Raw genomic sequence first — 14,192 nt, 5'->3', positions numbered from 1 at the left:
GCCTGTATTTCGCCTTTTCCTAACAGGTGCATAATCTGAGCAGGAACAAACATTCAGCCCTCCTTTGGCTGAAACCTACGAAGAGGAACACAGAAAATAAAGAGCTCATTTATGCCTCCTTACGGGGCCTGCTGCCTACGCCTGTATTCACGCAAGTCAGTAACTTTCAAACCGCATGTGCAGGGGATACAGCCTGCAAACTTCCTCTGCGATCCTTGCAAAACGTGCCCAAGCCAGACCTACTGCACTTTAAATTTGAATAAAATTCTTCTCATCGCAGGCTGTTTCCTTGTACTTTACCTAACCCTCAAGCCTACACACGGGCCTTCTGTGCGGCCCGCAGCCGAGCAGGATCCGCTCCCGTGCAGCGCCTTCCCGCGAGCCGCCCGGAGCCATTGACCGGGATCCCGAGCAGGAGCAGCGCTGTTCCTGGGCCGCGCCGTAGGCTGAGCACAGAGGAGCATGTCTGGGAGCGGGCCCGCCGGCCCGAGGGCAGCGCTGGAACCGCCCGCTCCCGGGAACCGGGCGGGGCAAGCCTGCCTGTCCCGGCTGATCCCGGTGTGCCCCAGGATGGACCCGCCCAGCGCGGGGCTCCGGCGCGCCCCTGCCCGCAGCGGCGCAGGGGGGTCCCGAGGCTCCCAAAGCCGGGCTCAGCCCCCCCGGTCCGGCTGTTCGCGGTGGAACCCCGCAGGGCTCTCCGCCGCCGGGACGCGAACCCGCGGCCCCGCAAGCGCCGCCACCACCCGGCTCCGCACGCGGCGGGCGCCGCTGCCCCCAGCCGGCGTTATGTAACGGCCGCGCGCCGCCATTGGCCAGCACCGCCCGGGGCGCGCGGCGCGGGGGCGGGTCCGGCGCGCGCGCACTGCCGGTCCCGTCCCTCCTCCTCCTCGTTCTCCTCCCGAGCGGCGGCGCCGGGGCCGCGCGGAGCCTCCACAGCGCTCGGCAGGGCCGCCTAGCCCGGATCCCGCACGGGTGAGCAGCGCCGGGGCAGCGGAGCCGAGGAGGTGGGGAAGGGGAGCAGTCCTGGCCCGGGGGAAGGGGGGCGGCCCGGCCCGGCCCGGCCCGGCCCGGCCCGGGAGCGGGGCGCGCTCCGCTGGCGGGCCGCCGCTCCCCGGCTGCGGCCTCCGTCCGTCTGTCGTTCCGTGGTCACTTCCCGCCGTGGGGCGCCTGCTGGGGCTGCGGTACCCTGCCCCGCCGGGCCCGCTCGAGGGCCGCGGCCGCCCCCGGTCCCTGCGCGCCGCAGGCCGGGCCCGGCCGGGGCGGCCCTTGCGGGGCGGCCGCCCGAGCCCCGCGCTCCTGGCGGGGAGGCCGCGGGGCCCGAGCTGCCGGGCGCCTCGGGAAGTGACAGCGGCAGCAGCTGGCGGGGTCCGGCTTTAGCAGTGAAACTGCGCTCGGATTCTGGCTACTTACGAGGAAATGACCCCGCGTGAGGTATGGCTGTGCTGCGGGTTTCAGCCTTGCTTCCCGACACTGCCCGTCCTGCTGCTGTTATGATTTGGCAGCAAAAAATCCTGTTACGATCTGGCAGCAGATTTTTCTCCTGTGTTCTGTTTCCTACGTGCTCGCGCGTTCTTTATTTGGGGACAGCGGGCTGGTCTGTTGGACTCTGTGAGGGTGTGCCTGATAGGGAAAACAACACTTATCCCATTGTGCAATTCAAATTAGTGATTTGGCTTTGTAGATGAACTCATCATTCTTTTAAGCGAGCTTTGGGATTTTTTTTTTTTCTACTTTCTTAGAATAACAGTAGTCTAAACCTTTCTTCTCTCTGTTTCAGAAACACTCATTTTCAGCTGTATTAATGTAACTTGCGGTATTTAAACTCTCAGATTTTTGGTCCCAGACATTGTGTGGCGGTTGATATTTTTGAGCAAGTGTTTGTGGTCGTGTTTTCTTGTCTGTGACTTAACTAAAACCAGCAGTTGCCAAGTACATAAAAGCTCAGTGTGGTTGGTTGTTGTAATGTTATACTTATCAAGGCACTAAAATACAAAGTAATATGCAAACACTTTGTGAAAAGAATTCTTTTTTGTTACATCTGAGTATTTTCTGTCAGGAACCATTTGACTCCTGGACGACTGCTGTAGTGCTAATTGTGAGCATCACCTAAATAGAACTGAAATAAAACCTAGTGTACCTTTTTGTGTATGCAAAGCTATTGGCAATATATATATATTTATTTAATTTTAAGTGGGAATCAGTGTTCTGATTGAGCTGTGCTGTATATAAACAGCATGAGGCCCTGGCTGGGATGCTCTGGAGTTGTTGTAGCATCCAGTGAAACATAGACTGGCACTTTTAGTCTTACTGACATTGAGTGTTGTATCTTATGGAAACTGTTGGATGCCACATGTACTTCTATCTTGTTAATGGAACTTGTGTTCAGTGTATTAGCTGTATGGACTTCTGAATTATCTTTTAGAGAAACTGGTGGGGGAAGAGGAGGGAACCCTGAAGATGTAGTCTAATACTTCTGCAGAGGGCTGCATGGTGGTGTTTGATGCCATGAAAGACCAGGGCTGTGGCCTCAGAGGTGTCTCTCAATCCACAAGAGCTGTTCTGGGTCTCGGGGCCATTGTTTTGCTCACATGTTAGGCACATACCCAAAAATCCCCACAATACCAGTCAATTTTCACGTGTTGTTGATGTTTCATAGAAACTTAATTTTCATAGTGGTTTTTAAGGGCTTTTCATGCATATTTACTAGACGTTGGTCACTGGATAGGCTTTTCTCCCACATTGGGATCACCTGTCCTGACGGGAGGGATTGCGTGGGAGGTGTGGTGTAGCTGTGCAGTGTGTCTGTCCCACAAGTACCAAACCTGGGGCAAGTGCCCAGGTTACCCAGAGGGGCAGTGGCCAAGCAGCTGCCCTCCTGGGAACATGAGACTTTACTAGTTGTCCTGAGAACAATGGACTTGGCTAGCTGTCCTGTGCTTGGGCAGTGTTGTGCTTCCGAGAGAGCTGCACAACTGAACCGTGCGTGGGCCGTGAAGGCTGGGAGAGACACAATAACAGAAATTGGGCTGCTGGGTTATATAACCACATGCTGAATCCTGTTCTCTTGGTGTGCCCAAATCCTGTCTGGTGTGTGCTCTGGGGGTGGGGTAAAGACTGAATTGGGTGTCCTGAGGGGCTGCATGCAGGTGGAGCACACCACTGTGAAATGTGATGTCTTGATGCTCCCTGAATTGTGATGCTTTTGTCTCATTTTGTCTTCTGGTGGACCTTGCAATGGCATATGGCAATAGCATTTACTTCCTTTGTGCTCCTGTGTTAGATACAGTAATGGCTTCTGATGGGGACAGTCTATTTTTCTTTTTCAAGAAATCGTATATACACAAAAATGAGGCTGAAAATAAAAATACAATAGCCACCTGTAAAAATCACATTCAATAAAGAGGAGTGACCTATTGTTCTTGGAGTTCCCCTTCAAAGCAGCTCACAAGCACCTAAACCAGAAGACAGTAATACATCTTGGGTAATACTTTGATTTGCCTTTCTTGAAACTTATTTCAAGTTCCAGAGGTAAAAGTTGAGTCTTAATCTTTAATTTAAAAAACACACAAACAACAAAGCCCCTGAATTTTTCAGTACATTTTGTAAAAGAGAATAAGTTTCTATTAACTGTAAAGGAAACTTTTCATTATTCTGACTATTGAAAACACTTTTCAAAAGTAAAGCTTGAATCTTAGTAGAGGAAGATACCTTAGAATGGCCTAATAATCCTGGTGTTTATTTTAAGAATGATACTGAACCCAGAGGCTTTACATAGCAAAGAGCTCGAACAGATGTGTGTTGTGTTTGAGTTATGGGAGTCGTAGGCCTTGTGGACAGAACATGTGACTGCATTGTGCTCATGGTTACAGCTCCTCAGTCAGATAGCAGCAGTAGTTTCTCATTGTCGGAATCTGTGGGTATTGGTGATTCCGAGATTGTAGAAAGTCTCTGTCTTTCTGCCCCGTTGCCAAAGAAGAAGCCATAGTTCGTCCGTGCTGGTTTCAAGGTTGTTTATTTTTGCTTATCTATAACAAGTTCTGCTGCCCTGCCGCAGGTCTGTCCTGCAGGGCAGCGTGTGGGGCTCTGCCCCCAGTGGGATGTTACAAACATTATATACAAGAAATTACGTGTACTATATTTACAATAATGTGCCAATATCTATCATCTACGTTGAATAGTGTGTCCCTAGCCTAAACCAATAGAAAAATGCCAACATCACCAAGAACATGGAGGTAAGGAAGAAGAAGGAGGAAGAACAGGATCAGGCCCACTTTCCTCCATCTTAGAACTCCTGACCCCCCTGTACAAAGTAAAACCCCCCTGTACAGGTGTTAAAACCCCCCTGTACAATACTAAAAAATTTTACCCTCTAATTTGTGACTACTTTTACTATACCATCTAACCCTCTGTGACTGCTTGTTCCACCTTTAAAGTTGGTAATTCATTCCATGGTTCAAACTCAAAATCACAGCTGTTTTCAGCTGCTTGCCAGGGTCTAAAATGCTTCTGACCAAGGCCTGGAACCTCTAAAAATGTCTGAGGGACATTTTGAGTTCCGACATCTCATGTTTGTAGACTAAATGTCTTCTTTTTGTTTGTAGATATGGCTCGTGGACAGCAGAAGATTCAATCGCAGCAGAAAAATGCCAAAAAGCAAGCTGAGCAGAAAAAGAAACAAGGACATGATCAGAAGGCTGCAGCCAAGGCTGCCTTGATATATACCTGCACTGTCTGTAGGGTAAGAGGAACTAAAGTCACAATAGTCTTGTAGGGAGAGGTCTGTCTTCCTGCTGAGAACAGGATTTTTAGAAGATTTTATAGTGGAAACTAAAATACCTAAGTGGTTGTCTAGCTTGTTGCTATAAGAAGAGTGTGCATCTGTTCTGTGATTTGCTTACAGATTACTCAGCTGTACTGGTAATTGAGATAGAAAATCTGAGGGGTCATGTTCAGGTCTGGTTTGGATAGTTATTTTGCCTTTTGTATTACATGTCTGCATGTGCTCTTGGTATGAGATAGAACATGTAAAAAGTGTGCAGTCAATTCTTGTTAAGTCTCTACGTGGTAATGTATTTTCGTTGTGATGGAATTGGCCTGTCTTGGAAGCAGTGGTTATGGATGTTGCTGTAGAAAGGAGAAGCGGTGGTGCCAAAACCTTTAATGTAAGCTTTATACACAGTAACTTATGCTAGAACAAGTTACTTGACAAGAGAAAAGAAATTTGAGTCGTAATCTGATTGTCCTTTTCTTTCTGGCTGGTTTTCCTAAATGCTTCTTTTGGAGCTGAAGGATGAACATGCCATTTTCACGTCAATAGTCAGTCTCAGAATAGATCTGCCGCTTCAAATGTCTTAAATAAGGTTCCAAGTTGAGGGCTGCTTACTTAAGTACTTGTAACCAGCTCCTCTTGTTGTGAAATCAGGCTGTAATATCAATCACTTTGGGGAGCTGATGCCTGCAATTGTGTCTTCGCAAAGGTCTGAGATAGCTTGTGCCAAGTAGAGGCTCGGTTCATGCCATATAACGTTTTGGCCTATTGGTAAGCTAAAGAAATAGCTTTCATAAAGATTTGATTCTGTAAAGGATAAATGTTCATCTTTAAGGTGTTGAAAAAGGAAATGGTGAAGGAGGTAGGTTTTCTGCCAAACTAGCCTGTGAAGTGTAAGATGTGCAGGAAGATACCTAGCCAGAATAACACCATTCATGGCCATGCCGAAGCAAGTGTGATAGTAGCATAGTTAAAAGCACCTCTGAAAATAGGCAGTTAAATACTCCATCTTACCCTGCAGCTAAATTAGTGGTGCTTCTGTCACTATAACAGTGTTATCAAGGAGGTGGTTGGCTTCTGGGGAAAGAAAATAAAATATAGCACGGATTAGGTTTTGTAGTATTTTTTAACTCTTGTACTGTGCATAAAGTTTAATGTCTCTCTTTAATCAGACTCAAATGCCGGATCCCAAGACCTTCAAACAGCACTTTGAAAGCAAGCATCCTAAGACTCCACTTCCTCCAGAATTGGCTGATGTTCAGGCATAAAGTTGTCTACAGGTCATTACCTTAATTTTTAATTGATTGTCTGAGAAAGGTGTATTAAGAATTATTTTTTTACAAGTGTGACTTAAAACTTGGCTCAGTTCTTATAATATGAAAACTACTGTAGGTTATAGTTATACCCATGAACTGTTAAAAGAGAAGAAAGAAGCAAGCTAGTTCTTACATGGGTGAAATGGCTGTGGCTTTCCACTGTTCCCAGAGGTTTTAAAAGGGATTAATGTTATTTTAAATTACCATTCTTAGTGTTGTAGGAATACTTCATTATTTATTTCTTGCTTTGAAATGTTAGTCTTGCTTTGAACGAAATACATAAGTACAGTCTGTCTATTACTATAAAACATGTAGTGTAAACAGTCATTTAGTACATTTCCAACAATTGAGCCTTTTTGTTCCTGCAGCTATGCAAGTGAATGCAGAAAAATCTGAATTTCTGTGTTGGCTGTAGAAGAGACTTCCCAGTAGGCAGTTGTTAGACTGTAACTGAAAGTGGTTATAATAAAAGGCTGAAAAGGTGAAAAGCAGTAGTGTGGTATTTCGTTCATCAGAGGTAAGCAGCATTTTGTAACGGTTCAGCTTAACCGAGTTGTTCTTGTTTTTTATAGGTGAAGTCATGACACCTATTGACTCTTCTACTGTCAGACCTTACATAACAAACCTGCAGCTGCTTTTCTAAAACTGTTGATCAGCAAAAATGAAGGGGCTACAGAAACATTCATATTTTTATGCTGTTCCCTCTTGGGCTTCATGCAAAGACAATTCTGTGTAAATGTACAGTTGTGCCCTATTTGGAAATCCTAAAAAATCAGTCCATACTTGTTATAAAAAATTTTTTACAATTGTAATTATATTGATGTTCATATTGTGTAAAATAACTCACTTAATAAAGTAGTACTTTGATTTTACAATATCACAGATTAACTCCTTGTAGAAATTCTGTTTCACCTTTCTGCATTATCTGCCTTATAAAATAATAAAAAATACAAAAGTGGAATTTTCCCCGTCCTGCCAAAAATGAGCAGTATCATTCCACTGCAAGTAATGTACATTACAGTAAATTAATCTTGAAGTGGAGAGGGAAGCTGCTCAGATTTACTGACTAGTGTGCTGCCTGCTTGAGCCCAGCCACTAGTGGTCAAGCTGATGGCTCAAGGTGCAGCACACCCCGAGCAGCTGCATGTGGATCATGAGACTTCCTTCTACATTTTTGTCCTATGTACTGGAGTCTTAAGTACTGCAAGCCATTTCTAATGGGATTCCTTTACTGTGAGGGATCACGTTCCTTGAAGTCATGCACTGGAGGAACTCTGGTTATGCTTGTTACCCTTTCTATTTAGGTAGATGGCTGAGGAAGCTTGAGTGGTGGCAAGATTGAAATGCTGGCTTAAGAAATGCTTGCCAAATACTAGGTTAAAGCAACTCTGCTCTTAGTTGAAAACTGGATTTGAAAATATTTTTAATGCTAATTTGAGCAGTCGACCACGCATGTTCCCCCTCACATGTGTCTGGTTATTTTTCTCTTGAAGGAATACATAAAATAGCCAGCCATTAATAACCTTCCTTCACAACCAGCTTAAAATAAGCCTGTTGGAAAAGAGCCAAAGTAAGTAAAATAATATGGCTACTTAAAGAAATCGGATGTGATTAAAGTTGCAATGGCAAGAAAAGGCTGGATCATAATTCTGGCCAAGACTATTTGAGCAGCTAAACAATTACCCCTAAAGTGTTCTGGGCTGTGTTCTAATCCCAGATGTACAGCACAAAAGTAGTGGAGAAACATCTGAATTGTGCTGGAAGGTCTACTATACAAAATCCCATCTTAGGCATTTTGGAGGTGGCTTAAGAGTTTTAGTTTTGACCCTGCAGTTAGGAGCAGTATTAGAATTGCTGTGATGTGTGGAGTTCACAACAGATGTAAAAATTCTGGCAGTCCAAGTAACCTTTGCTATTCAGCAGGACTATACATCTGACCTTCAAATGGCTTCCTAAAATCTAGGACTATAGTCTCAAAGACTCATTCACTTGAAAGAATGCACTTGGTATTTTATTATATAAAGTCAAAATCTTTGTCTTTGTCCAGTCATTTGCTCTTTATTGAACTACTTCTGTGAGACTAGCTTCCTGTCCTCTTTGCTGTGACAGTATCTCTGTAAATACTTACTTTGACATAAAGTTTCTCTGTATTATAGTCACTCTGGGATAACCTGTATACCACTTAACTTTTATAGATAATGTTCTCCTCAGCGTAATCCACTACTGCACTTGTACACCTGACATCAGAATGTAACAATTCATTAATTTTTTTTAATGTTATCAATACACACATCCTGACAAACTGGCTCCACAAGGCAAGAAATCTGCTTTCAACCTATGTGCTGTATGGGGGAGAGGTACTTCAATGTTCTAATTCTGTAGTTTGTCTAAAAATACGCTGAGTAGAAATGGAAAAGATGTTTCTTGCACTGATTGGTATTTGATAATCTGGTTTTACTCTGGAAAATGTTTGGGGATGCTTGGGCCTGAGGTGAAGTAAATGTTCTATTCCTTCAATTCAGATTGTGTAGCATTAAATAAAAGACTTGTTTCATAAACAATCTCTGTTAATGAGCACTGAAGAGCTGGAAAGCTGCATCATTAGTGGGATGGTTACCTTCAGTTAGAATGGTATTTTCAAAACGCTTATGATGCTCAAGTTGAAAATACCCTCTGACATGATGGGGTTTACAGGTTGGAAAGCCAGGCTGATCCTCAAGTTCAGTAAGATCCCCAGCTGCAATAACAGTCATCCTAATTGTGGAAGCAAATGAAAGCTGTAGCTGAATGGTTACAAAGGCTGTACTAAATGTGGCAATAGCCCTCAGTGAGAATACCTGCAATACTCATAGCTGAGAGATCAGAGGAAGGACTAGTTCTCCATCGCTTCCTGATCTGAAAGACAGCATACCCTAATACCTGGCTAAAGACACAGTTGTGTACTGTAATGTGTCTGATTAAAGAGAATTAAAAATATAAACGATAAAATGTCATATTTCCTGCCTGCTTTTGCTGCACCTAGAAAATTAATTCCATGGCTGTGGATAGGCATGTAACTTGAAGCTGTCAAACTATGCAAGAAAGAAAAATAGACATAGAATGTTTCCTGTATTCCCTTGAGAATTAATTTCTGTGCAGGGTCTGCATACAGGTGAAGGACTCTTACTGTGTCAGTATGGACATCAGCTGTCATGGATACTTATGGAGCAACTTTAAGAGGCATTTTGGATTTTCAGAAGCCTTCATCTTCTGTGAATCTCTTTAAGCAGCATCTGAAATTACATTTTAAATGAGGCTTAAAATATTCAAAAAAATTCTCACCTTAGAGAGCAAAAAGTTAGCAGGTATGGATATGATGAGGTCATCATCATAGGGACTACTGAGTAATCAAGAACAGTTTTGCAATTTTGTTACTCAGGCTTATTTCTGTGCCTTTGCTTTTACCTATCTCAGGGCTTCTAGTTTCTTACTGTGAAAAATCCAAGATAGAAGTTGGAGACAGTTGCTGTGTAGCCTTAGGGAAGCAGTTTATGCAGTGCTTTTGAAACACCCCTGGACACCACCCGCTTTGGTTATTTGCTGAAAATACTTCTGCTCAAGTAAGTAAAGCTAGTGATCACGGGCTGTTTGCAAACCACATAGTAATGAAGGAATTTGTGGCATTTCTGTAAAGTATAATGATTTATTTTACCATCTGGATAAAAAGAACTAATAGGCGGAATGTCTTTTATCATCAGGTATTGATAGGCTTTCCCATTTTCACAGAAACTGGGAATTAGTGGGCTTCACTAGAAGTGTGATCTTCCAGGGTCTGACAAGTAAATTTGATTGATCCTATAGGAGCCACAAGCACAGTAAAGATCAGTTTGTGTTTCTGTCTACCCAGCCACCTTCTGCTATGTGTACTTTGGGGGCCTTTGATTTGCCTGTTTAGAACCTTATAGGTTTTGGTGTGGATTTTGAATTCAGCTCCAAATCTTACATATTCTGTAGCATCATCAACGATTTTGCTCTAGTCCAGACAGTGGGAGGGTGTCAAGTGCTGTCTGGAATTCTTCTGTATGTTTTAGAAATTATTTTGAAATCTTTTAATCCATTGTCTGTTGTGTTACAGGTTTTGTATAGACAAGGCACAACAGAGGCAGGCTCACTGAGGGAGTTATCTTGGGAGCTTTCAAAGAAAAGTAGACTAGGTTGTATGTATGTTTTATAATTCTCTTATGTAGAGTTTCACGCTGGGGTGACTGCGAAAGGAGGAATCTATAGTTGTCCCAACATAGTTATCTAACTGTTCAAGCTGTGTCTCAGCTTTTTTAGGAAATATGGCACAGCTTTCCACTGAGACATACAGTCCATTAAATATATAAAGCCAAGGTCCATGAAGCAATTTGATGGCATGGCACACACATTTTTGTGTTCCTTTTTTGTAGCTGTGATAATCAGTGTGCAAAAGCTCTTTCAGAGGATGACGGATTAACGGAAATCTCAGGAATACATCTAGTCCATCTCCCTACTCAGAGATTGGATAAAACCTGCCCACACGAACTACCAAGTGTTTCTCTAACTCAAAAGCTTCCAGTGAAAGGGATCCCACAATCCCAGACCTTGTAAGCAGCATGTATCACTGCTGTAACCACAGCAAGAGGGTATCCCTGCCAGTTAAGTCAATTGGGTACTGTTCTTATTGGCAATAGATGATATGAATAGTGCCTTTATTTGAACATTGCTACTGTGTTCTCCTTGTCTTCAGAGTAAACCCAGCTAATTGAATCACTCTTCATAGGTCACATTTTCTAAGTCTGGCAATTGTTGGTGCTCTGGATCCTCTACAGTTTGTGCTCTTGAATCATATGGTCCAAGATATGACCCAAAGTGCTGGCTGAGGCTCGTGCAGAGTAGCTGGAACAACTAAGGTCTGACACTTGCATACACTGGGATTATATTAGGCTTTCTGCAACATCACAGATTAATTTTGGTTCCACTAATAATTTCCACTTTGTACCTCTATTTAGTATTCACATACCTGCCTCTCAGGGATCTCAGACCAAACTGTTTACAGTTCATCCAAGTGGTATTATGGAGGATATATTGCAGGTGTCCTCTTTTACTCTTCAGTCTGTATTGTTCATGAACACACTGATGGGATACATTGCAGGCAAAACCTTGCAGGACCTCGCTTGAGTATCTTGTGAGACTCCAGTAAGCCTTTGGTACTTGCTTCTTGAATCATTTGAGAGTACTTTGTACTGCCGTGATTCTCTTTGTGGTATGGATTGGAGTATGGATTGGAGCCCCATACATGTGAGGACTTTGCAGACTGACAATGTAAAAGGCATTTACAGCAACAGGGAGATTTGGATCTTGTGTGCCTGTGACCACCAGGCCAGTTTTCACAAAGAAATGAAAGGTAGTGAGGTATGGCGTAGTTTGTTCCTGAAAAATCCATATTGTCTGGCTGTTGCTTGGTTACGTCTTCATATGCATTTACAACAGGAATTCTATAAAAGTTATCCTAGCCCTTTTCCATGTTTAGGTTGACTGACAAGAGTCCCTTTATTTTTAAATTCCTTGTGCTTGTCCCACTACTCTCTTGGGCTCTTTCCTGTGCTCTGTGAGTTCTCAGGGAGCAGCATTCATGGTCCCTAGTGATATGGCTGATTGCTGGTGCATCCTAGGATGAGAGATATTAGCTGTTGCCAACTTGAATTCCATCAAAGTCCTCTGACTACTTTAGCTTACTCTTTCAGCTTCTTAACATGGTTTGTTAACTTTTGAGTGAAGTCAAAAATGCTGTTGATGACTTATTTATAAATCTTATTGTTAATTTTCTTTCCTTCTTCATCAGGTAATGGACCTATATTTAACTTTATCTTTCCTTAGATATGTGTAGTCTTTGTATCTGCCTTTTAGAACCTCAGCTGTGTTTTTGGACTCTGCTAATGAACATGTTACTGTGTTGACTTTTGAGACTTCTAAAACCCAGTCTTTTGTCTGTCTCTCAGGATCCACACTGTTGTATTTGCAACCACTGTGGTGAACTCTTTGAAATATTTTTTTGCATGGTTTGCCCACTCTTGAGCTATCAGAAGCTTTATATAATCCATACTGATCTGTTCAAGGCTCCAAACATGCAACAGCATTCTCATTAAAGTTTGAGTTCTGCTGAGTATTTACTTACCTACAAGCTAACAATGAGAAGGACCAGGCTGGTCTGATAAATCTGAATGTGCAATAGTAGTTAATGTTGGATATAAAACTGCAGAGCACTAATTAGGCTAAAAGCCTGAGTGACTTTTCATCAGACATCATTCTGGCCATTTCTTCCTCTGGTTTTCAAGACTGTCCCTATCCTTTAATCATTGCTGTCTATCTTTTCCGTATGGATGCCGGTGTAATCCAATCCCTCACAAGAGTAGGTCATATCTGATGCTTTATCCTTAGTTTACTAATAGAACAGTAATACACAAGCTGCTTCTGTGTCTTTTTCAGTGCTTTGCAAAATTAAAAGTGTGTCTGGACAACAGAACCATGTTAATTGTCCAGCATACTTGTAGACTGTCAGTATAGGCCTTAATTTTTAATTTCTTACTCCTTATATGCCTTCAAATTTCAGTGGCCATTATCTACTGATAGTTTATACTTTCTTTTGGTACACATTTTGTCTAGCTGTTGATAATCACTGCATGTTTTTCTATAAAATTGTTGCTTTATTTCTTTATTTCCTGTGAACATTTGTGGATCCTTTGAAGAGGGAAAACGAAGTATTTCCAACCAGAGGAATAATAGAAGAATGATGTCTTCTTTAAAAAAACTCACAAAAAGTCTTAAGTGTTTGATTGTGTCTTCATGGTATTCAGAATTATTCTTATGATCATTTCTCACTTTTATTACAGTAAAGCTTAATGCAGTTGTATTTTCTATTGTTGGAGACACAACTCAGATTTTACATCACTATGGGCTGTGTGCAGTAAGGGAACTAACAGGATGTCAAGGAAGCTCCTTTTTCTTTCCACACAAACTGAGGAAAAAGAATTTTTATTTCTGACTGGTTTTCTTCTGCTGCATTTTAATTTAGAAAGTAAATTTAGATTTGTTATGACTTAAAATTGATTAACCCTAAGAGATTTTCGAAGGGGCATCTGCTGCTGATATCAGGTCAGTACTAGAAGTGAATATTCTTATTGAGGTCCAAGAAATAGTGTTTCTTGAAGACCATGTTAAGTAAGGTTAAGAAATACTAAACAGCTGCTTTTTGCTGCTGCAGTAAATAATTCAAAGAATTTGCTGTTGTGCATCTGAAAACAAGAGCTGTTAGCAGCTGAAAGAATGTGACACTGTTTGCACCGTAACTACCAATAGCGAAGGAGGGCAACTTCTCAGCTTCTGGGCTGACTTCTAAATGGACAAAGCCTGCCTGTATTTTTCTCAAACAATAATTGAATTCTACATCACTGAAGTAAGTAGGAACTTAATTTTGTCATGTGATAAATACTTGCATGTGCAGAAAGCTGCTAGCTTGAACACCTTTGTAAAATCTATGTCACATGGTACTAAAATCAGTGTAACTAAGGTCTGTATATGAGAAGACAATTTATGTGTGGCTGGAAGATGCAGTAGTCTGTCTAGAAAATGTATACAGTGCTGTACCAAGACAGACTACAAATTCTAATTGGTAAAATCAAAAGATGTTTTTGGACCACAGTCACTGTCAATCCTCAAAATTTCTCCTTTTATCATAAACCTTTTGATTAGAAGCTGTGTGGGCAATATGACTCTGTGGACCTCAGAGAGGTTAGTGCCCTGTGGACAGAGATTTGGATGCCACTCTCTTAGACACTTCTGAAATGATTTACCTCTCTTGCTTGCTCTGTGACTCTAGCCATTTTTTCAGGATCCAGCTCTCTGTGTTGTGCCTCATTTCCCACTTGTTGTGAGAACCCCGGGATTGATTCAGGGGTCTCGTGTGGTGTTAAAGTCTCTCCTCCAACCCGTGCTTCCAAAGAAAAACTCTGCAGCCTCTTGTGGTTCGGTCTCAAGGCAGTTTATTGCTAGTTATCTAAAAGATTGTCTTCGCCCGCTGCGGCTGCCTAGGTCAGCGGCCCAGGCAG

At 42.8% G+C, this 14,192-nt stretch overlaps 1 protein-coding gene across 3 annotated transcripts; it reads left to right on the top strand.

Moving 5' to 3' along the window:
- Positions 1-813: 813 nt before the first annotated feature.
- Positions 814-8,645, top strand: ZNF706 (zinc finger protein 706). 3 transcript variants are annotated; one of them, XM_030266510.4, is made up of 4 exons: positions 814-972; positions 4,602-4,738; positions 5,941-6,048; positions 6,657-6,961. In XM_030266510.4, the coding sequence occupies exons 2-3, from the start codon at positions 4,604-4,606 to the stop codon at positions 6,034-6,036; spliced, it is 231 nt and encodes a 76-aa protein (XP_030122370.1). In that variant the 5' UTR covers positions 814-972; positions 4,602-4,603; the 3' UTR covers positions 6,037-6,048; positions 6,657-6,961. The 3 variants fall into 3 exon arrangements, with proteins under 3 accessions (XP_030122370.1, XP_030122372.1, XP_030122371.1); XM_030266512.4 differs by lacking the exon at positions 6,657-6,961 and adding an exon at positions 6,453-6,572; XM_030266511.4 differs by having other exon boundaries at positions 848-1,004; positions 6,657-8,645.
- Positions 8,646-14,192: the final 5,547 nt, after the last annotated feature.

This window comes from Taeniopygia guttata, chromosome 2 (genome assembly GCF_048771995.1).
Source record: "Taeniopygia guttata chromosome 2, bTaeGut7.mat, whole genome shotgun sequence".
NCBI lineage: Eukaryota > Metazoa > Chordata > Aves > Passeriformes > Estrildidae > Taeniopygia > Taeniopygia guttata.
Note: the sequence above shows the minus strand (reverse complement) of the source record. Positions and strands in the feature narration are given on the sequence as shown.